This window comes from Phoenix dactylifera, chromosome 14 (genome assembly GCF_009389715.1).
Source record: "Phoenix dactylifera cultivar Barhee BC4 chromosome 14, palm_55x_up_171113_PBpolish2nd_filt_p, whole genome shotgun sequence".
NCBI classification, from domain to species: Eukaryota; Viridiplantae; Streptophyta; class Magnoliopsida; order Arecales; family Arecaceae; genus Phoenix; species Phoenix dactylifera.
Window position 1 is genome coordinate 7,893,544 of NC_052405.1, and position 20,495 is coordinate 7,914,038.

The 20,495-nt window shown below is 42.5% G+C and overlaps 3 protein-coding genes across 3 annotated transcripts; 1 reads left to right on the forward strand and 2 right to left on the reverse strand.

Annotated features, from left to right (window-relative positions):
* Positions 1 to 807: 807 nt before the first annotated feature.
* On the reverse strand, positions 808 to 1,748 carry LOC103701419 (WEB family protein At3g51220). Its single transcript, XM_008783454.4, has one exon. It carries the CDS (start codon positions 1,735 to 1,737, stop codon positions 997 to 999), a length of 741 nt encoding a protein of 246 aa, XP_008781676.1. The 5' UTR covers positions 1,738 to 1,748; the 3' UTR covers positions 808 to 996.
* A 1,822-nt stretch (positions 1,749 to 3,570) lies between these two features.
* On the forward strand, positions 3,571 to 8,827 carry LOC103701371 (dihydrolipoyllysine-residue acetyltransferase component 5 of pyruvate dehydrogenase complex, chloroplastic-like). Its single transcript, XM_008783409.4, has 6 exons — positions 3,571 to 4,658; positions 4,751 to 4,942; positions 5,054 to 5,141; positions 7,995 to 8,065; positions 8,190 to 8,273; positions 8,382 to 8,827. Exons 1-6 carry the CDS (start codon positions 3,738 to 3,740, stop codon positions 8,484 to 8,486), a joined length of 1,461 nt encoding a protein of 486 aa, XP_008781631.2. The 5' UTR covers positions 3,571 to 3,737; the 3' UTR covers positions 8,487 to 8,827.
* A 985-nt stretch (positions 8,828 to 9,812) lies between these two features.
* Positions 9,813 to 13,789, reverse strand: LOC103701420 (probable leucine-rich repeat receptor-like protein kinase At2g33170). Its single transcript, XM_008783455.4, has 2 exons — positions 11,100 to 13,789; positions 9,813 to 10,472 (listed from the first exon to the last, which is right to left on the reverse strand). Exons 1-2 carry the CDS (start codon positions 13,621 to 13,623, stop codon positions 10,165 to 10,167), a joined length of 2,832 nt encoding a protein of 943 aa, XP_008781677.4. The 5' UTR covers positions 13,624 to 13,789; the 3' UTR covers positions 9,813 to 10,164.
* Between the last annotated feature and the right edge of the window lie 6,706 nt (positions 13,790 to 20,495).

Consider the following 20,495-nt stretch of genomic DNA (forward strand, 5'->3'; position numbering starts at 1 on the left):
GGCCTTGGGGTCTTAACAGCATGTCCCCTATATTGAGGTTGACATGGTTTTGTGGGGGTGCAAATTTCATCGCTTCGATACCGATTTTTATATCAGGTATTAGTATGATATAATATAAAATTTTTTTTAATATACCGAGTGTCGGTACGCCATTCGTATCAGTATTGAACCAGTACAGTATGGTATACTTAGAACCGTCCGGTTCGGTACAGTATACTCGATACTGTTCAGTTCGATACAGTTTGACACACCATGGTGAGATGTTCTGATGGAAAGCTGCAAGCAGCTGAAATTTAGTGCGTAATTATCGGACTATTAAGTATAGTGAGGAGTAACTGGTAAACAAAAAATGGCTAAATCATATATATGGTTGAACCTAGAGGCCTTCGAGCTCGTAGAATTTCTAACATCTTATTTGATTCAAATAACAAAAATATGAATACGGAGCAGTCTGCCAAATGAGTTCCTAATAAAATATTATGTCCCTATGCTGCATTAGAAATATAATATTTGACGACAAAAGTATGGATAAATTCTGTTAGTCTAGGAGATGCTCTACATGTGTGCAATGTAAGGTTAGAGACTGCCTCAGAATTCAGAAAGTGGTGACGAATACATAATCATGTAAGCACCATAATCACATCAAGAGTGCTGCGTACCAAAGTCATAATGTGGGAGCCTAACACATTCACGTCAGCAGTGTTGTGCATATCTAATGCATCAAATGGATATTGTGAAATAGGATGGCGAAATGTACTCAAGTTGAAGTTCTACTAATTTGATCAAGTACTTTCGAACATCACCACAAAATACAAAGTTTCCTTTTTTTTTTAAACTCAGAAGATACAAGATTTTTTTTTTTCGATTGATCAAAAATAAGGGTGAAATGTAAACAACTTATTGGTTCCACAATTTGACAAGGTCCCCCTCGCCAATTTTACAGCACACGAAAAAAGTAGGCAAACGCAAAACAAGCATCCAACTTCTTGCAATACTTCAACTTAGCACACCATGGTAGGACCCTGAATATAGGGAATTGTTGAGATCCAAGGAGCCCTTCTTCCTGGAAAACATATCTCCAATGAGAGGAATGATGGGCTTCTTCTTTGGCACCTTCCGTTTCGTTCTTCCACCAAAGTCATCTTCAATCCCCCCAAGGCTAAGTGCTTGAGCCAGAGTGGGCAAGTAATCAAACTTTGCTTCAAGATCCCTGGTCCTCTCCTCTGCCCATCGATCGCTCTGAACTTTTGTGGGCTGTCCTTCTATATCCATACTGCCCTCTGCGGCTTTTGCTGCCTCCATCTCTGCCAACTTAGACATGCTTTTCTGGAGCTGCGCATTAAGAGTAGCGACCGCAATCTCCAACTCGGACTCCCTCTCCTTCAGCAGCATCAACTCTCGCTTTGTTTCCTCCAGTTCTGCCTCCAACTTCTTCAAAGAGCCGAAAATTAAGAGCTCATCTTCTCTGTCTTGATTGAACTGTGATGCAGAAGAAGTGTAAGAGGGCGGCGAAGAAGATGCTGAGTAGATAGGCTTTGGAGCTGGCAGTGCATAGATTGGCTCTGGAGTCATGTCGAGCTTGCCGTTCGAGTTGGTCTTCTGAGAATAAGCATCGCCTGCAAGAAAACGTTCGCCGAAGACTGCGATGGCCTCTTTCACGGAGCGGAAGGGACGGGTGGTGTCCACTTCCGCCCTCTCGGCGACCACAGCAAGAGCAGAGGATTCATGGTCTTCCATTGTTTCTCGGTGCTGGCCGATGTTGGGAGCTAGAAGGAAAGGAGGTGGTGCATATATGTCGTGATGATGATTCAGTTTGGTTTCTTTGCTTCTACTTCAAAAGCATACCGGTAAGATACTACCATTGTTTCAAGGAAAAGTAAGTTTCCAATGGAAAGAAGGGGACTCTTCACCTAAGCCTCCCAAACTGACCTAATGTTGAAGAGTAGAAAAGAGGACAGCAGGAACACAAGTAATTATACCAGCTCTTTATATAATAAAAAAAGAGAAAGTTATACTAGCTCAAACCTTAGTAGATTAATTTACTGCAAACCAGAAATTCTAGGTAAACACTCCTTGTAATGGCTTCAATGTTCATATGATTCTAGGAAAGACCATTAAATTGCGATTTTGCTACCTCTCATGCCCATTGATTTCCTAGAACAAGAGGAGGTAAGGTTGTGAAGTGCAACTAAGAGAAGTATGATGCATGGAACTTCCTGCAACAATGAAAGCTGCAGTGATCGGGGTTACATATAATCATTGTTTATTCAAATGGCTGTGAAAGCTCTAGTCTGTTTGGTAGAGTCCTGGATGCGACATGGAAAGTAGACCAGCTTTCTTATTCCTAGGAGTAGGTACCAAATCATTAACAAATATATGTTCTTTGGAGAAAATTATGTAACTGATATCACTATCAAGAAGGTGATGGACACTAGAATTCTAACTTCTAAGATAACTTCTAATTATGCCGTACTTCTCCCAGAAAGAAGCAGCATGGATTTGCAACCTGCTCAAATGGCTTTTTATGTTTAGGGAGGCAGTATTCTCTCAAACAATGCCATGAATCAATGCAGTCACTGTCTTCGGGTAGCTTAAGTAATAAGAAATGCTTGGGTAACTGAAAAATCTCCCTCAAAAAAATTAGTCAGCTCGCAAGGAATATAATGTCGGATCCTTACTGAAGCAACTCAAACTGATGATCCACCTATGATCTTTCAGTACTTAATATGGTCGGGAAAATAATTTGATGGACGGAATTTAGTGAAGAACTTCAGAAACTAAACCAGATAAGCTATAAACAAGTCAACACTAAAAATGGCTTCAAACAGCAGACGAAAAGTAGTAATAAACCAAAACAGTCCCTAAAATTTCTTTCGTCGGCTCATTGCGAGTGCCCATGAATGCAATGCTTAAGTCATCACAGCTAACCTCTCAATTCAGTGTGCCATAGGATCAGTTGTTCTCAACGGTCAGCAGCAGTCTTGGTGGGCATCTTTTAAAGTTTTATGCGTAAGCAAAGCACATGTATCCTCTTTTGGACACCATGAAAACTTTACGACAGAAGTTACAAGGGCACCGTTTTCATTTTGGCCCATTCGGAGCTTGGTTGTATATCGTTAGTGACATCATTTTAAGCAGCGTCAACCTATCTAGGCTTGATCATTGCTTAACTCGACCCGCTCCAATCCAATCTAAGCTAACCCAATCGAATCATACATAACAAAGTAGACTCACCCAACTTGATCAAACCCTACCTAGCCCAACCAAATTAGATTTGAACCGAACCTGATCCAATTAAACCCAACCTAATCCAACCAAACTTGACTTCAACATCTAATTACTTTAAAACAAACGCCAAGTCCACGATATCACACTTCTTGTGTTTGTTTGATAATTACATAACTTTTTTTTGGTAAAACTAAATCCCACATTTTCATACCAAATTCGGACTAATCGGCAGTTCATGAGAACAAAGCGGTGCTCACCGTGCTTCACAGTGAGAACAAACAAGAAAGCCACGTGAAATGGTCGCGAAGGTGCGCTTGGGCTTCTATTTTCTTTAATTCCCACCCCCTGGCCCGTGTTGCCAAAGCCGTTGAGACCTCCGCCCTGCCTTCGATGCAACCGAGGCGAGCCCGAGAGCAAAAAAACTCCCATAAAACCCTGTCACAACCCTCTCAAAGATTCATACTTTTTCTCTACCATTCGCCCTCCCAATCCCTCGAGCCCAAGAATCCATGGCAAGCCTCGCCAACGTCCATCTCGGCACCCCTTTCCTCCCCTCCCCCGCCTCCCTCCGCGGCCGCTCCGCCGCCTGTGGCGTTGGCGGCGTAGCCCCGAGGCGGGCCCCGCGGATCCAGGCCAAGATCCGCGAGATCTTCATGCCGGCGCTGAGCTCGACGATGACCGAGGGAAAGATCGTATCTTGGGCCAAGGCCGAGGGCGACAAGCTCGCCAAGGGAGAGAGCGTCGTCGTCGTCGAGTCCGACAAGGCCGACATGGACGTCGAGACTTTCTATGATGGATATCTCGCCGCCATCATGGTCGAGGAGGGCGCCGTTGCCGCCGTCGGCTCCGCCATCGCCCTTCTCGCTGAGACCGAGGACGAGATCCCCCTCGCCAAATCCCAAGCCGCCTCCTCCTCCGCCACCATGGCCTCCGACGGCCCCGCCGCCTCTCGTCCGGTTGCCGATACCGCAGCACCACCATCTCCTCTGGAGACCGCCCCAGAAGCCTTATCCTCTTCTCCTCCTTCTTCGAATTTCTCTCCCGTGGCTGCTTCTTCGGCCCATCCGGCCTCTGAGGGCGGGCAAAGGACCATCGCCACGCCCTATGCCAAGAAGCTTGCCAAGGATCTGAAGGTGGAGCTGGGATCGGTTGCCGGAAGCGGGCCTATGGGAAGAATTGTGGCCAAGGACGTGGAAGTTGCTGCGGCGGCAACGGCCGCAGCTCCAGTATCAACTGCTCCACCCAAATCCGTCTCAAATTCTTCTGCAGTGAAGGCTCCGGCTTCTCCAGCCATTCAATTGGGTACTGTTGTTCCATTCACCACAATGCAGGGTGCTGTAAGCAAGAACATGGTGGAGAGCCTCTCGGTGCCGACATTCCGGGTTGGTTATACCATCACCACCAATGCACTTGATGACCTCTACAAGAAAGTGAGGATTTTACCCTTATCTTTGATCAAGGAGCAGTTTTTCTGTTGAAATTTGCAGTCATATAAGCTTGTCTGGTGTATTGTTGAGATTAGATAAAGTCGAAAGGGGTGACGATGACTGCATTGCTGGCAAAGGCAACTGCTATGGCATTGATGAAGCACCCAATTGTTAATTCAAGTTGTAGAGATGGTAAGAGCTTTACGTACAACAGCAGCATCAACATTGCTGTTGCTGTGGCTATAGATGGAGGGTTGATCACTCCAGTTCTGCAGGATGCTGACAAGGTTACAATGCTTCTGCTGCTACTAGGGTTTATTTGTTCTGTTATCCTTATTGGGGAAATCTCAGAGTTATACTTTACCATGTTAAGTGGATTTCGTGGTTTGTATTTGCAGGTTGACATTTATTCCTTGTCAAGGAAATGGAAGGAGTTGGTTGATAAGGCCCGAGCTAAGCAGCTGCAATCTCATGAGTACAACACAGGTACTCTTTACATTTCGAGATAATGCATCTAGCAAGCAATCATTTTGTAATTGTAAATTCATACTTTTCCATCACAAAAAGGTCTGTAGTCACTTATTTTCTAGTAGTAGTGCTTTAGATGGTATTTCGATGTTACTTGGGTAGAGTGAATAAAATCCTTAAATGCATAACTTATCTTCTCCAACATTTATTCTTGGCAGAGGCTTAAAATACCACTATCATGCTTGTGTGTGTTAGTGGTTGGAACAGTGCATGTTCCATGCTGTACTGTTTTGACAATATGCATGAATTGCTATAGAGGGTCTTAAAAATAAGAAATATCTTTGTTTTTAATAGACGTTATTTTTTGATATAAATTTTTGATAATGGATGGTCTAAAGTTGATAGATGACAAGAGGATTAGATTAAATGTTAGATTGGATTAATAGGGGAAATCCTAGAGGATAAGGTCCTAAAAATCAGTAAAATAAAAATGGAATATCTGGAACATAGTTTTAGCAAAAATAGAAATGAAGATAAAACCTTAATCATGATTGATGGGCAAGATAGTATAGAGTTTTCGATATCTAAACTTTATTGTAAAAAATAATTGACAGACAAATGAAAATATATGTAATAGAAGTAGAGTGGGTTTGGATGAAATGGAGAGGTGCATTTTGGGGTATTATTGATTGATGCATAACTGGGCAATATAAAGAAAAATTTATAGAATGATGATAAGGCTTGCTATATTTTATAGCTGGCAAAAAGTGGGTTCAAGAAACAATTTGAATGTAATAAAGATGAGAATATGGAGATGATTGTTTAGTAAAATCAAAAAGGATGGACGGGGGACTAAATATTCTTTTAGGAGCTGTAGTAGTTTTGCCCATAAGAAAATAATGGAGAACTAATTGAGATGGCATACAACATAGATGTAAAAGGGCTCCAACAAAAAGGGGATATTTTTAATGTTTGCCAAAGGATTTAGGAGGAGAAGGCGTAGGCCTAAGATTATATGGATGGAAGTTGTTAACAAGGATGAAAAGCTTGAGATAACATCAAAGATAGCCCTAAATAAGAATGCTTGGTGAATGAGAATTCACAAAGCTGGCCCCAAGTGGTTGAGAGAACCTTTACAGTTATGGTTATAGGCATGTGAAAATATGCTTGATTCTTGTAAATATCTTGAGCACTGTATATCCTCTTAAATATTTTCTGATTTTTCTGGTAAGCATCATTAAGTATACATGTGCTATGTCATATTAGAAACTTCAAGTCACATGTTTAAATTGAATAGACATATGTATCCATAATACAAACACAAACATACATTTTACATGTATTTGAAACACATTTATATGTATAATTATGTAAATAATACATGCACGTATACATACAAATAATAGGAACCATGTCCATACATAGTTCTCTATCTTTGTACATAATGTTTCAGGCGATGCATTATGATATGCAACAATAGAAAACTTCATTAAGTCTATTCTTACTCCTTGAGATGCACATGGTCTGTCTTGTGTTAGTAAGGCTCCATTGCATGAATTGTTAATGTTTTCAGAATTAAGAAATTAAAAATAACTAATTCGTGCATATAACTGTGAGATGTTAATCTATTGAGAGATAAAATATACTTAAATTTGGCAATCATGCATCCCTGATAGTTATATACTATAGCTTTAGTTGTATGCTTTTAGGGTGATTAAGAAAACTAGAATGGTTGCTAGTTCGAAGAGACAACAATGTATTTTTTGGGTAAGGGTTGAAGAAAACTAGAATAGTGGTCATGTTTTAATGTTCAAAACTGCTGGTGATTGATCATATGCCCATTCACTACTGATCTTGTTCTATAATGTTGTGATCCGCCTTTTTGATCCTCCAAGATTGTGAGAGAAGTGGCAAAAGAAGGTAGACAGAGGAGTTCGATTAAGGAGATGACATATGAAATGATGGAAGGACAACGACCACGTTGGGGATGGGGGAGGTGTTCGCTCAAGGTGGGGAGAGGGGAGTGACAGGGAATAACTATAACTATTATAATAACAGATAGAAATGAATCTGATGGTAGCTGTATACCAGAGCAAGGAAAAGTAAAAGAAAAGAACAAAAAATGAAAGGGGAAAGAGAAGTGATGAATCAAAAGAAAATGCTGTTCATAGAGGTAAAAATGGAGAGAAATAGAGGATGAAGGAGAAATGAAAAGAAGGGAAGAAAAAAAAGGCAATGGAGGGTCCGGGTATAATGGCAAATATTGGAGACTGCTGAGTGTGGCTTGAATGAAGCCTGGTTTAGAGAAAGGGCCTTGTTATACCTCCCCAAATTGCACTTTGGTTGCCTAGTAGGGCAAGAGACAATTCTATCACTTGTTACAATACTTACACGATAGTAAAAGTTATATCCTGGGGGTATTTAGTGATTTTGATTGAATTGGTGCTCTGCTTGCTGGACAGAGGTCAGTCCTTGAAGTGCATGTTGGATTCCTTAATTTCTTTGCGGAAGTAATTCATTCATAGAGCGCATATAATTACTCCTAGAACTCTTCCTCTTTTAAGTTCATCTTTCTTGAGTAACGAACATCCTTATTCCTCTTCTTGAAAGATATCTAATTTATTTTTCTATACAAGCTGTTTCTTGACTAATTTCTACTTTCTTTAACCCTTTATTTTCTTTGAGTAGATATATTATTTGACCTATAATTTTAATCTAAACAGCTTGAATATATGGTTTCATATTCTGTGCTGGATACTCTTAGTTACTTTTGGCAAATATGCTTTATGAATTTGCTAGATTTATGATCGGCAACACTTACCAGATCTCGTTTTTATGACACTATATCAACTTCTTATGTTTAATCTGCAGGTACATTTACTCTGTCAAACCTTGGAATGTTTGGTGTCGACCGTTTTGATGCAATTTTGCCTCCTGGAACTGTGAGTGCTAATGCTGAGACAATTCCATTTGCAATACTTTTAACTTACAGCACCTAAAAATCGACAATAATTCCATATTTTTTGTTATAAATTCTGGGCTGATCTGTGCTGAAATATGCTGCAGGGGGCAATTATGGCTGTTGGTGCATCCCAGTCAACTGTTGTTGCTACTAAGGATGGTAGAATTGGTGTGAAGAGCCAGATGCAGGTAATAATATCTTAGAACTGCACTAACCTTTTCCTCAGTGGATCCTGCAACTTAACTTTAAAGTGCCCTAAGGTTAATTCTTACACATGGAAATGCAAATTTTTGCAGGTAAATGTTACTGCAGATCACCGGGTCATTTATGGAGCTGATCTTGCTGCTTTCCTGCAAACTTTGGCCAAAATTATCGAGGATCCCAAAGAACTCACACTGTAGTTGCTGCTTCAACGACTAGTTATTACTTGGTAATCAGATTTCTTCTGTCAACTGAATTCAGTAAATCATGCTCATAGAACTAGTTTTTTGAGTAAGACTTTCAGAATTGGCGCTTCTTGTATTATGAGCTAGCTAGTATATTCAACCCGGCTCACAGCACCTTGTAGGTTTCAGGGAAACTGGCATCTTTTATTTATGTGTTGACCCCTTATTCTCTCTTCAATTTATCAGTCTGTTGACCATATTGTTCTCTCTTCAATTTATCTGTCGCCTTGATATTTCTTTTTTGGAAAGGACTGTCACCTTTGATATTTGAAATAAAGTTTTGGCATTTTGAGTCAGATTTTTGAAGCTGTGACTGCTATTCCGATAGAAGCTGAGACTGTTGATCAGTCACTGAACTTTTTGATGTGATAATACTTTCCCTGTTGCAGTGCCACTTCTGTTTATAGTTGATCATGTTTTGTGCTGATAAAACAGAGATCCAACACCAGGATATTACCAAAGGATGCGCATCAGCTGTATTTTATTGAGTTTTGAGGCTGAAGTAGCATTTGGTGTGGTCTTTGATTATACCAGGTAGACTTATCTGCCTTAAATTTGTAGATTTGTGACTTCAGCCTGTTCAAAAGCCAAGAGGAATTGGACATACCTATTAAGTTATCTACCTGCAATTACCATAGTGAAAGAAACAGTACGGTGCATCGAAAGGTCTGATGGCCTTGGTTCAAATTAGAACTTATGCAATTAAAAGAGTACTCTTGGCTTAAAAAGTGCCATCAGGCTTCTAAGTAGATGCATTGCTTAGAAATCAGGTTGCATTTTACTTCTTATACAGCTCAATGATGCCAAGGATCCTATGCTCGACTAACCAAAAATATTGTGAGCATATTCACCTCGAAACCAGCCATGCACAAAGTGTTATGGTATGCCAAGAACATGTTAGATATTTACTGTCATGTAACTAATCACATATACCAGTAGCATTTTCAGCTCTTGGAAGATTATCTTTCGATATAGTTCACGGAAAAATCGGCAAGCAACTTTGCTCAATTTAAGCGTGAATAATTCAGAAAAGGTTGGGCACTTGTTCTGTGGATATTTTGTAGTAATAGCACCAATCTCTTCGATAAAGTAAAATTTATTAGCTTTAAGCACAAAGAACTGTTCCCCATGCTTTTTTTTTTTTTTGATAAACTGGATGGCTCATACTCATCTAGCATGAATACATCCTACTACTGTTCCCCATGCTTCGAAAGCTTTATAATTTCATCTTTTGCCTTTTCTCTTGCTTGCTTAACCTGCATGCTAGCTGCATTACTATGCTAAAAATTGGACCTTGTATGATACATTAATTGATATACGTAGCAGATACATACATTTGATGGGAAATACATCACCAGGCAAAGCCCCTACCATATTGACTATATAAAAAGCAAGAAACTTATGATCTCTTCTTTCCCATTACTTTGTACGACTGCTGAAACAAGAAGCACCCCTCCAATTCATTCTTCAAAAATTGGAAAAAGGGAATATGATCACACTATAATACATAGATGGGTGTGTATCGACAACGTAACAAAGAGAACACAACTGCCTATTCTATAACAAGTTTAGGTGTAATAAGGCAGAACAATTTTTCTTCAGTTGCACTTCTTTCATGAGTCATTAGCCATGATTACCTTGCATTAAACAGCATTCTCAACACGTTCCTCATCTTGGGCCTTGCCTCCGCTGAGTTACTAACACATGCCAGGGCAACCTTCAAAACTGACAGCATCTGATTACGAACAGCAAGCGATGCTTTGCAAACCCTAGAATCAAGAATCATCTCTCTTTCTTCAAGCCTAGAAGAGTAGCTCAGTGCCCACTTGGCCAACTCAATTCTCCCATTCACTGGTGGCTTTCCAGTCAGCAGTTCCAGCAAGATGACCCCGAAACTATAAACATTGCCGGCCATAGTTATCCGCATAGTGTATGCATACTCTGCAACCATAGAGACTAAATTTAGATTAAATATATCCGAGCCACTTTTGCTTAATGCTCCATTAGCTTATAAACCACCAGTTTCATGCTATGGCCTCTTTTTTCTGGATGAAAGAGGATGATGACGTTACTAGGCACCTACAGTTTATATTGTGCTTCCATTTTATCTTCATGAAAGTTTCTTTTAAATTCTTTAAAGCATAATCAACATACTGAGAAAGGTGTTTTCAAAGTTAACTCTGAATGGGCAATTAACTACTAAAGGAGTCATCGAAATACATAATTGGATAGTTTTACAGGTGGATCACTCTGGGATTAGCACCTAGGTAGCATGCATAAAAATAATTATCTTCTATGGTAACTTCAAAACTCAAAATGGTGTGACCGTGGTTGTGTTAACAAGCTAAACTAAATTCTTATCAAAGAAAATATAACCTGGATATAGCCTGTGAAGTAGAAGTTGAATTGAATCTAAGAAAACATGGCTCTTCCTAATGGACATATTGACTCAACTGCTAATGCTATACCTTATTCGATCAACTGCTAGGATGAGGACAAACTCCACAGAATATATGACAATATTTAGTATCATCACGGTTTAAAGAGACAAGAAGAAGTAAAGCTCACCTGGAGGAATGTACCCAACTGAGCCAGCAACCATAGAAAGGCTCCCAGTGCTTTTGGAAAGATCGATGACTTTGCCAAGCTCGATATCTCCTATCTGAGGCTCCTTGACCGACTTCAAGCGAACACTCTTTGTTGAAAGATCGAGAAGGAGAACTGGTGGATCGCACCCATGGAGAAAAGTCAGCCCTTGAGCTACCCCCACCGCTATGCTGTAACGAGATGGCCAATCCAATGCATTTTCTGGGTCCCTGTGGAGGAAATCAAACACAGTTCCCTTGTGTACTTGTTCATAGAACAGGTAAACGCTATCTTCCGTGAAGACATATGCCAGTGGAACCATAACATTGGAATTGCTCAGCCTTCCCAGGACCTCCAGTTCCTGCCCGAATCTTTCATGGCTGCCCGTCTGGAAAATCTTGTCAGTCCAGTTGAGTTTCTTCACAGAATACCCGACTCCATTGGGCATCGCAGCTTTGAAGTAGGTGGAGAACCTAGTCTTCATTATTATGTTGGCCGGATTGCTAACCACTTCCATTGCTTTGGTGAAGTCGATACCGGACCTATGAAAGCTGCTTCCAGTTATGAAACATCCACTTACAACTTGAGGAAGGTTCTCTGCTGGTTGTAGACCTTCATCTTCCACCCGATAAAAGCGCTTAAAAATGATCAACAGAATAACCGCTGCGATCAGCCCCATGCCAATGACAACACTAATGATAACCATAACAATGAGTAAAGTATTTTGTTTTCCTTTCATCGAGGTAGTGTTAGAGGTTGTATTAGTGTTAGAGCTTGTATTTCGGATGATGAGATCCTTATTTCCAGTGGTTATGACTTGGACAAATGAACGAAATTTTGGAAGCACTCCAGAAAGCTGGTTATAAGAGAGATTCAATTCTGTCAAGCTTTGAATTTCGGTAAGAGAACTTGGAACTTCACCACTAAAACTATTCTTCGAGAGATCGAGAATCTCCAACAGAGATAAGTCACCGAGATAGGAAGGTATGGGTCCGCTGAAGAGATTGCTGTTGAGATTCAGAGCTATCTTCAGGCTCTTTGGCATTCTTGGAACCGTTCCGCTCAGACGGTTGTTTCCTAACTGCAGTTCTATCAGAAAATCCAAGCTACTGATGCTACCAGGTATTAAACCATTGAATCCGTTGCTCTGTAAATTCAGAACTGAAAGCATCTTTAAGTTGGAAATTGTTTGAGGTATCTCACCAGTGAGGAAGTTTCGGCTGAGATCGAGAGTGCTCAGATTCTGAAACTTCAAGAGTTCATCAGGTATTTCTCCAATAAGCTTGTTGTTTTGAAGCTTCAAGACCACCAGTTGTTTGAGGTAACCCAGTTCCTTTGTCAAAGTCCCCCGCAACTGATTGGAAGCCAGATTCAACAGCATCAGATTCTTACAGTTCCCCAGCATAGATGAAATCTCTCCGTCCAATACATTGTCATTCAGCTCTAGATATGTCAAATTGGGCAGCTTCCCAATTGTTGATGGAATGCTTCCGTTGAGTGTGTTATTGCCAAGTCGCAAACGATAGAGCTTTTGTGACAAATTCCAAGGTATGGGTCCTTGAAGGTGATTACCGGTCAGATCCACATACTCTAAACTCGGCGGCGAGAGGAGTTCCGGCGGGATCTCCCCGGTGAGACCATTGTAGCTGAGGTCCAAAGCACTCACATGAGTAGTAATTTCACGAGGAATCGGGCCAGAGAAATTGTTTTGGTTGGCAGCGAATCGATACAGGTTCTTGATCGTTGCCAAACCACTTGGGATTGTCCCACCGAGAAGATTGGAAGAAAGGAGGAGTTCTTTCAACTTAGAGAGCTTCTCGATCCCCTTTGGAACAGACCCAGTTAGATTATTTTGACTGAGATCCAGCAATGTGAGGTTCTCATAACCAAAAATCAGAGTGGGGATTTCGCCGGTGAAGTGATTGCCGGAAAGATCCAAACTTTTCAGTCTGGTGAGATTTTCCAGCCCGTTATCCACGGCTCCGTATAAGGTATTAAAAGATAGATTCAAGGACCGCAAAGCCCCAAAGCCCGAGAAACGAGGCAGAGGACCGTTCAAGCCATTGTAGCTGAGGTTGAGGGACTCCAATCCGGAGAGCCCGCTGCAGTTGGAGAAGAAGGAGGCAGGGATGCTGGTGAGGAAGTTCTGAGAGAGGTCGAGGGACTTGAGGGAGTCTAGGCGGCAGAGGATGTCAAAGAAGCGGGCGACCAAGGAGGAGCTGGTGGCGGAGAGGCCGCGGCCGGACAAGGAGAGAGAGGTCACAACGGAGGAGGGCGCAGGGCGGGAACAGGTCACCCCAACCCAATGGCAAGGGTCCGTGGTGTTGCTCCACAACCCATTAGTTTGAGACGTTGGGAGGCTCTTAGAGAGATTGGTCATGATAGCTCTCTGTTTTAGGACTAGTTGGAACGAACTGGCAGCCAAACCATAAACAAAGAAGGAGGAGAAACAGCACAAGAAGAGGAGGAATAAAGGAACGAAGAAGACATGAGCGTACCTCCCCATTTCTCCTGGCTTCGCTGCGACGGAAGAGCTTAAGCTAGCTAGCTATCTTGGTCTCATCTTGAGCGCAGAGGTTTTTGTACTTGAAGTGAAAGAGTTTCCAAAGACTTGAACACACGGAATGAAGGAACGAAGACGTAAAAGCAGGTCTTTTAGACTAACAGGAAAAGAAGGAACGAGGAAAGAGGTGGGTTGGGGGGGGGGGGGATTGAATGGAACGGAAAAGGTGGGCCCACAGTTGACTGACCTGACTGACTGACTGAGTCTACAAGCTTGAAAACATTATATGCTTCTTAGGGGTTTAGGTTTAGAATAAGCTGAAAAGTTAAGTGGGGACTGGAGGGAGAAAAGAGAAGCTTGACTCGCAGGCTTATAATGGATGGAAACGTCTCTCTCTTAAATGTTTCTTTCGGTTGGCCCACGTTTGACTGGAACTTTGAATGGACTTTTTGGCGACGCTTGGAGTTTTGAGTACCATAGAAGAGGATAGCTTTCTCTGTTTCCATTGCTGTGCGTCATGCCGTGCCTTGCGGAGATGGGTCAGGACTCAGGAGGAGTTCCATCTGCAGTGTTCTAACCACAGACCTTGGAGTGCGGTTTGGATCTTGATTCCGTATCTATTATATTGTTACTGTGATTAGTGGTATATTTATGTAACAATAGATGTCGTCTTGAAATCTGGGGAGGAGTGGCAGTCGATGCCGACAATAAACGCATGATGGAAGTATACTATTTGTTTTCTAATTGATGGAAGGTTTGGGAGATTTGTTTATTTGAGAGTAGAGGCTTTGGGAGGTTAACCAGTTAAAAATTTATTGAAAGGAGGACAGGCATGGTCAGGGGAGGAGATTCGAACATTCTCTGAACTTGGAGCCAGCACTCTCTTTGTTGCTCGAGATTTAGTTTCGGGATAGTTTGAGCAATTTGATTCATGAGTGCAGGTGGAGGAGTGAGATCGATATGAATTACTTCCTTCCTGCTTCTGGTTGATGAAGTTTGAAACGGAGGACAAATGTCGCACATAAGATCGTGTCCCACTGGACATCCACCCAGATGGGATGATGTGGTTCGATAGATTTGAAAAGAATCTAGTGAGGGGGGACAAATTCAAAGCAGTGTGGGGACGCATGGCGAAATTTCAGCAATATAATTAAGGACTGAATTCGACTCTAACACGGTCTAGCCAAGAAGTCGTTTTATCTAAATCAGAAACTTGGGGCCACATAGTGTTTGGAAAAAAATCTACCATGACTTTTTGCATGGAAGAGTCTAAATGTAAAGGCGAGACAGCTCGCAGATCGAAAGCAACTTTTTCTCACAATGTATGACAGAAGAGGTGGGGTGTAGGGTCAGGAAAAAATGGATTCCTACTTCTAATTTGGAGAATGAGAAGGGTGGTGATAGTAAAAGACTAAAGCACAACAAAGTCACCTTGATACCTTTATATAAGGATGAGATTTTATCACCCAATCAAAGTCACATAACTTGTCTCCTTAAAATTTGGGTGGGCCTTTCTTTCCTTGCCTTCCTCAAAGAAAAGGAGGGGAAAAAAATGAAAATGTTGCATAGCTTGTAAAGAAAATGTTGGGCACTAATTCAAGAAGTTTTGGTTCAGCATGTTGATTTTTTTTTTTTTTTGGAAACAAGTAAAGAGCTGGGAAAAGTTCGGCCGTAATTCATTAAGGTAAAGGAAAAAGGAATCAGCTGCAAAATCAGAAAATGAACGAGAAGAATAGAGTAGTGAAGGGAATTATCTACTACATGTATGTTCAAATTTTGCAAAGCCAACCAAAGTTTCTTCTTTAAGTGATTATCTCCTGCACATTTTACATCTGACTACCCAAGAAGACTAGAGAATTTTAGAAGTCAAGGAATCCAAAGTATTTCCAACAAGCCCTACAATTGAGTAATTCACAGTTTCATCATATAAACCGCAGAAAACATAGTGAGCTGGTGCTGCCTAATTCCACCTAGTTGAATCTTCCAATCAGGGGAATCTGTTGAAGTCCAAAAGCTTAAACTTGTAAGTATATATAAGCACCACTAAGATCCCTTCCCTATTCTATATGCGATCCCTTCGCAACCACTCTCTCAAGAGAATCTTATCATCGATGCTCAGTTAAGAGAAAACTAAAATCCTCGCAGATAGATTTTTTGTGGCATTTAGTTCATGCGTGTGTACCTGATGCATGAATAACTACCTTTAAGATGTAAAGTGAAGCTTCTTCTCGAATAATGTAATTGAAGCTGGGTGGGGTTTAAACTCAAAGGTTTGCACACTTCAAATATTTATGTCTTGGTATAAATGAGCCATCGCGTTGTATGTCTTTGCGGAAAATAATCTTTCTAGTGCAATACTTGTCAATGAGAAGTTGAGAAAGAAGATGTAACCCAGGAGTGTAGTTGCAATCCGTTGTATGTCTTGATTTTAAAGGCAAAAAATAACAAAATGTTTCAAAATGTTAAAACTATGTATGTATATATATACTTCCAAAGCCTCTAACTATCAAATAAACAAACTTCCAAAACTTCCAAGCTCTAGATTTGAATTAGAAAACAAATAATATACTTCCACCATGCGTTTGCTGAGGGCATTGACTGCCACTCCTTCCCAAATTTCAACATGACATCTATTATCGCATGACTTTACTACTAACTACAATAATAATATGATGGATGACATAATCAAGATCAAAACCGCTCTCCAGGGTCTGTGGTCAGAACACTGTACATGGAACTCTTCCTGACCCATCTTCGCAGGGCACGGCCTGGGCCTGCCTACTACTTATCATTTAAAAGGACTGCAATGGGAACAGAGAAAGCAATCCTCTTCTATGGTACTCAAACTCCAAGCATCTAAAGGGGTGGTGTACTGGTTCCAGAATATCTGTGGAAAACCAACATCCAAAACTCCAGGCCCAAAAAGTCCATTCAAATGTGGGCCAAGTGAAGGACACTTCAGGGACAAAGACCTCTCGAGCATCCCTATTTTCCCTACTTTTCCATCTTCTGTAAGCCTCCCAGTCAAGCTTCTCTGTTGGCCTCTCAAATCCCCACGTAACTTTCAACCCATTCTGAACGTCTAGGAACCCGAAACTGTTTTAAAGTTTGTAGACTTCAAGTCAATCAAGTCGGTCAACTCTGGCCCCAAGGGAAAAATCCACGCAATTTCCGCTTCTCTTTCCATTCCTTTTTTTTTTTTTCGCTTAAAACGGGTTCTTCAAACAACGCGTGTCCGAATACACCCAAGAACATCAAAATACAAAATCTCGCGTAGTGCCGATGGCAGCTCCCGCTCTCCTGCCCACAGGGCGTATCCCGAATGGTGTGCTGCATATGCAGCTACCCAGTCAGCCGCCCCGTTGGCCTCCCTGAATACATGCTTAGCCTCAAAGGCCACAACATCCCTCACCATCATCCTAATATCCCGGATCAGAGGATGGTCAATGCTCTCCCACCGAATCCACCCAATGACAGTGGATGAGTCGCCCTCCAAGATGATCGAGCTAGCCCGCAATACCCGCCGCGCATGGCAAAGGCCGGCCCAGGCAGCTCGCAACTCCGCCGCTGGCACTGATATGTCAAATAGCCGGCAACCGCCCGCTGCCACTACCCTAGAGTGAGGGTCACGTATGACAAAGCCCGCACCGCCTCGTGTACCACTGTCTAGTACTGAGCCATCAAAATTGACCTTGAGGAAACTCGGGGGTGGGGGCTCCCAGGTGAAGAACACCGTCCGAAGAACTGCCGGAGCAGAGAAGGAACCCCAGGTGTCCCGATCTATCAAGGTCGTATCTGAAGGGCTGGTAGGTCTGAACTCCATCGCCAGTACACGAGCGGACTCCGCAACAAACCTTGGCGACATCCTACGCTCGCCAAAGGTGCGAGCGTTCCGTGCCAACCAGATCTGGTGGGCGGTGCAAATCGCTCGGGTAGCCTCATGACATGTCCGGGGACTAGCCAGCCACTGACGAATCATCTGTAGAAACAGTCTCCTCTCCCGCCAAACCTCCTCTGGGATCCCCGACCACTGCCATGTCTGCCTCGCCCAAAAGCATCCAAATAGTACATGGTCAACTGACTCATCCGCACCGCAAGCCCCACACTCCGCAGGGATCCCCAAACCACATCGGCTCAGCACAGCTCTCGTCGGAAGGCGGTCCCACATCACCTTCCATAGAAAGAGTGCTGCTCTCGGATGGAGCCTAGACCTCCAAATCCAGGCACCATCCCATCCACTCTCATGCTCGCGCTGAATCACCCGGGCCAGATCACCCAGTCTAACACTGGCCCTGCATGAAGTGCTCCAAACCCTGACATCTGGGCCCTCGCATCCTGGTACTGGCAGAGAAAAGATCCTCTCTGCTAGATGTGCCCCGAACAACTGATGGAGTCTGTCCACGTCCCACTCGGCCCTCCCTGGTGCTAAGAGGTCGCACACCCGGAGCCCCACTGCTGCCTCGAAATCCACCGTCGTCGGCCAATATCTCAAGGGGATGGTATCTACCCACGGGTCGTCAGTCACCACAATGGTCCGACCATCGCCCATCAGCCACCTGGTATGAGCTAACACGGTCGGCAGGTACCTCCCAATCTCACGCCACATGAAGGAGATGCGACGACCACGCCGTGCCACCTCAGGGCTCCCTCGGCCATATCTAGCAGCCATCACCCGACTCCAAAGCCCATGTGGCTCCAACAAAAAACGAGCTGCATGCCGTGCAATGAGTGTCTCACGCCGCTCCAGAAGGGACTGAACTCCCAGACCACCCTCACTGGTGGGCCGGCATACCCGCTCCCAGGCCACCAAATGTACCCCACGACCCCCACCATGGGACCCCCAGAGGAAGCTCCGGAGAAGACGTTCAATCTTCGACAGAGTCGTCTTAGGGACCACAGTGTTGGCCATGAGATATACTGGCATGGACCCAAGCACTGATCTGACAAGTGTCAGCCTCCCCATCATGGATAGAGATGATGCCCTCCATCCCTCCAGCCTACTCTCGACCCGCTGCACCAACCCCGAGCACTCCGCCACTCGTAGCCTCCGTCCTGTGATGGGAACTCCCAGGTAAACCAAAGTCCCCTCCTGCTCGGGCATATGCAAAATACTCCTGATGTCCTGTCTGACTCTGCTCTCTGTGCTAGGGCTGAACTGGATGGCTGACTTCGTGAAGTTTATTCTCTGACCGGATGCCGCACAGTAATCTGCCAACACTCTGCGAAGTACACGTGCCTCAGAAACCCGCGCCCTGGACAAGAGAAGACAATCGTCAGCAAAAAGTAGGTGAGAGACAGGTCCCGCCCCCGGTGCTGGAACATAGGACTCCAGCTCCCGGCTTGCACACGCCCTCTGGAGGGCACGGGACAATAAATCAGAACAAATGATAAATAAGTAAGGGGATAAGGGACATCCCTGCCGCAGCTCCATTCCTTTCGGTTCTCCAATTCTACTACCTGTTTTGAGATTGCCGGTGGAAGCAGGGTTCTTAACCAAAAATAATAATAATAATAATAATTGTTCGGTAACTATATTTTTAAAATATTATAGAACATTATTATATATTTAATAACTAAACTAAAAATATATTTTTAATATAAATAATAATAATAAATTATATATAATATAATTATTATAGTAGCGAGATATTATATTAGTAAAGTATAATATAGTATAATACATTATATATAATATAATATAATATTGTATAGTATAATATAATAATATAATATAATACAATATATCTACCAGTTAATAATTATAATATAATATTTCCAAAAATATTACAATTATTTTTATAGATTAAAGTATTATTACATGATATAATTTGTATTAAATACATGAATATGATATTATTATTTTAGTATATTGCATAATATATTATATTATTTTGTCGGCTCAAAACGTTTTTGAAAGTGCTTTTAGAATGCGGCTAGGAGAATTTCTTTCATGCAAAACAAAGATTCATCTTTTTTTGGATAACTTCATTATTGAATTATCCACTAGTCAATTTACAATTCGTAGATGATGAAGTTTGGAGTGCTATAAAAATTGTGTGGTGGATGATTCAATGGTGAATTTGTGTGAATGAAGATGAAGCCTTCTTTGGTGCACGAAAGATACAAGCTCGACGGACACTCTAAATCAGAGCTTTTGTAAGAAAAAAAATTTGAGGTTCATAGAAGACCAGAAAAGTATTCATAATTTTTTTATCAGACATTCGTATATTACTCATAAATAATTTTTTTTTTTGAATTCAAGAGAGCGCTTCTAGAATCTGCCTTTCCCTCTTCTTCTTTTCTTTTTTCTTTTTTTCTTTTTTTTTTTTTTTTTTTTTTTTTTTTTGTAAAAACGGCTACTCATATCATATAGTACGAACGTGAGTACAGCCCTCCAAGTCACGGGAGAGTAAAAGGTACAACTGTGAAGGGTCGTCTACAAAAAAGCACCTGAGTGCCGAGCGACAAAGGAGGCGACCCAATCTGCTGCCCGGTTCGCCTCCCTAAACACGTGTGCTGCCTGAAAATCAGCCATCATCTGAGCCATCCTACGGGTCTCTCGAATGAGGGGATGGCCATCCCCAAACCGATCCACACCCCGAATCAGATCAATGACCACCGATGAATCACCCTCGAGGTACACCCGCTCGGCCCCGGCTAACTGCCTCGCAAAGGATAAGCCCTCCCAGGCTGCCTGTAGCTCTGCACCAACCACAGTAAATCCAGGCGTACGCCGTCCTCCTGCTGCTACCATCCTGCCACAATGGTCCCTGACCACAAAACCGACCCCTCCGCACAAGCCATCTATCGACCTACTCCCATCAAAGTTCACCTTGAGATAGCCAGGGGGTGGGGGTGCCCAAGAAACAATGGCA

Excerpts from the sequence above, each read along its gene's own strand:
- LOC103701419 (XM_008783454.4), bottom strand. The coding sequence starts at position 1,737 with ATGGAAGACCATGAATCCTCTGCTCTTGCTGTGGTCGCCGAGAGGGCG.
- LOC103701420 (XM_008783455.4), bottom strand. The coding sequence starts at position 13,623 with ATGGGGAGGTACGCTCATGTCTTCTTCGTTCCTTTATTCCTCCTCTTC. Across the intron at positions 10,473-11,099 it reads AGTTGGGTACATTCCTCCAG|AGTATGCATACACTATGCGG; the intron begins GTGAGCTTTACT and ends CTATGGTTGCAG.
- LOC103701371 (XM_008783409.4), top strand. The coding sequence starts at position 3,738 with ATGGCAAGCCTCGCCAACGTCCATCTCGGCACCCCTTTCCTCCCCTCC. Across the intron at positions 4,659-4,750 it reads TTGATGACCTCTACAAGAAA|ATAAAGTCGAAAGGGGTGAC; the intron begins GTGAGGATTTTA and ends TGTTGAGATTAG. Across the intron at positions 5,142-7,994 it reads ATCTCATGAGTACAACACAG|GTACATTTACTCTGTCAAAC; the intron begins GTACTCTTTACA and ends TTTAATCTGCAG.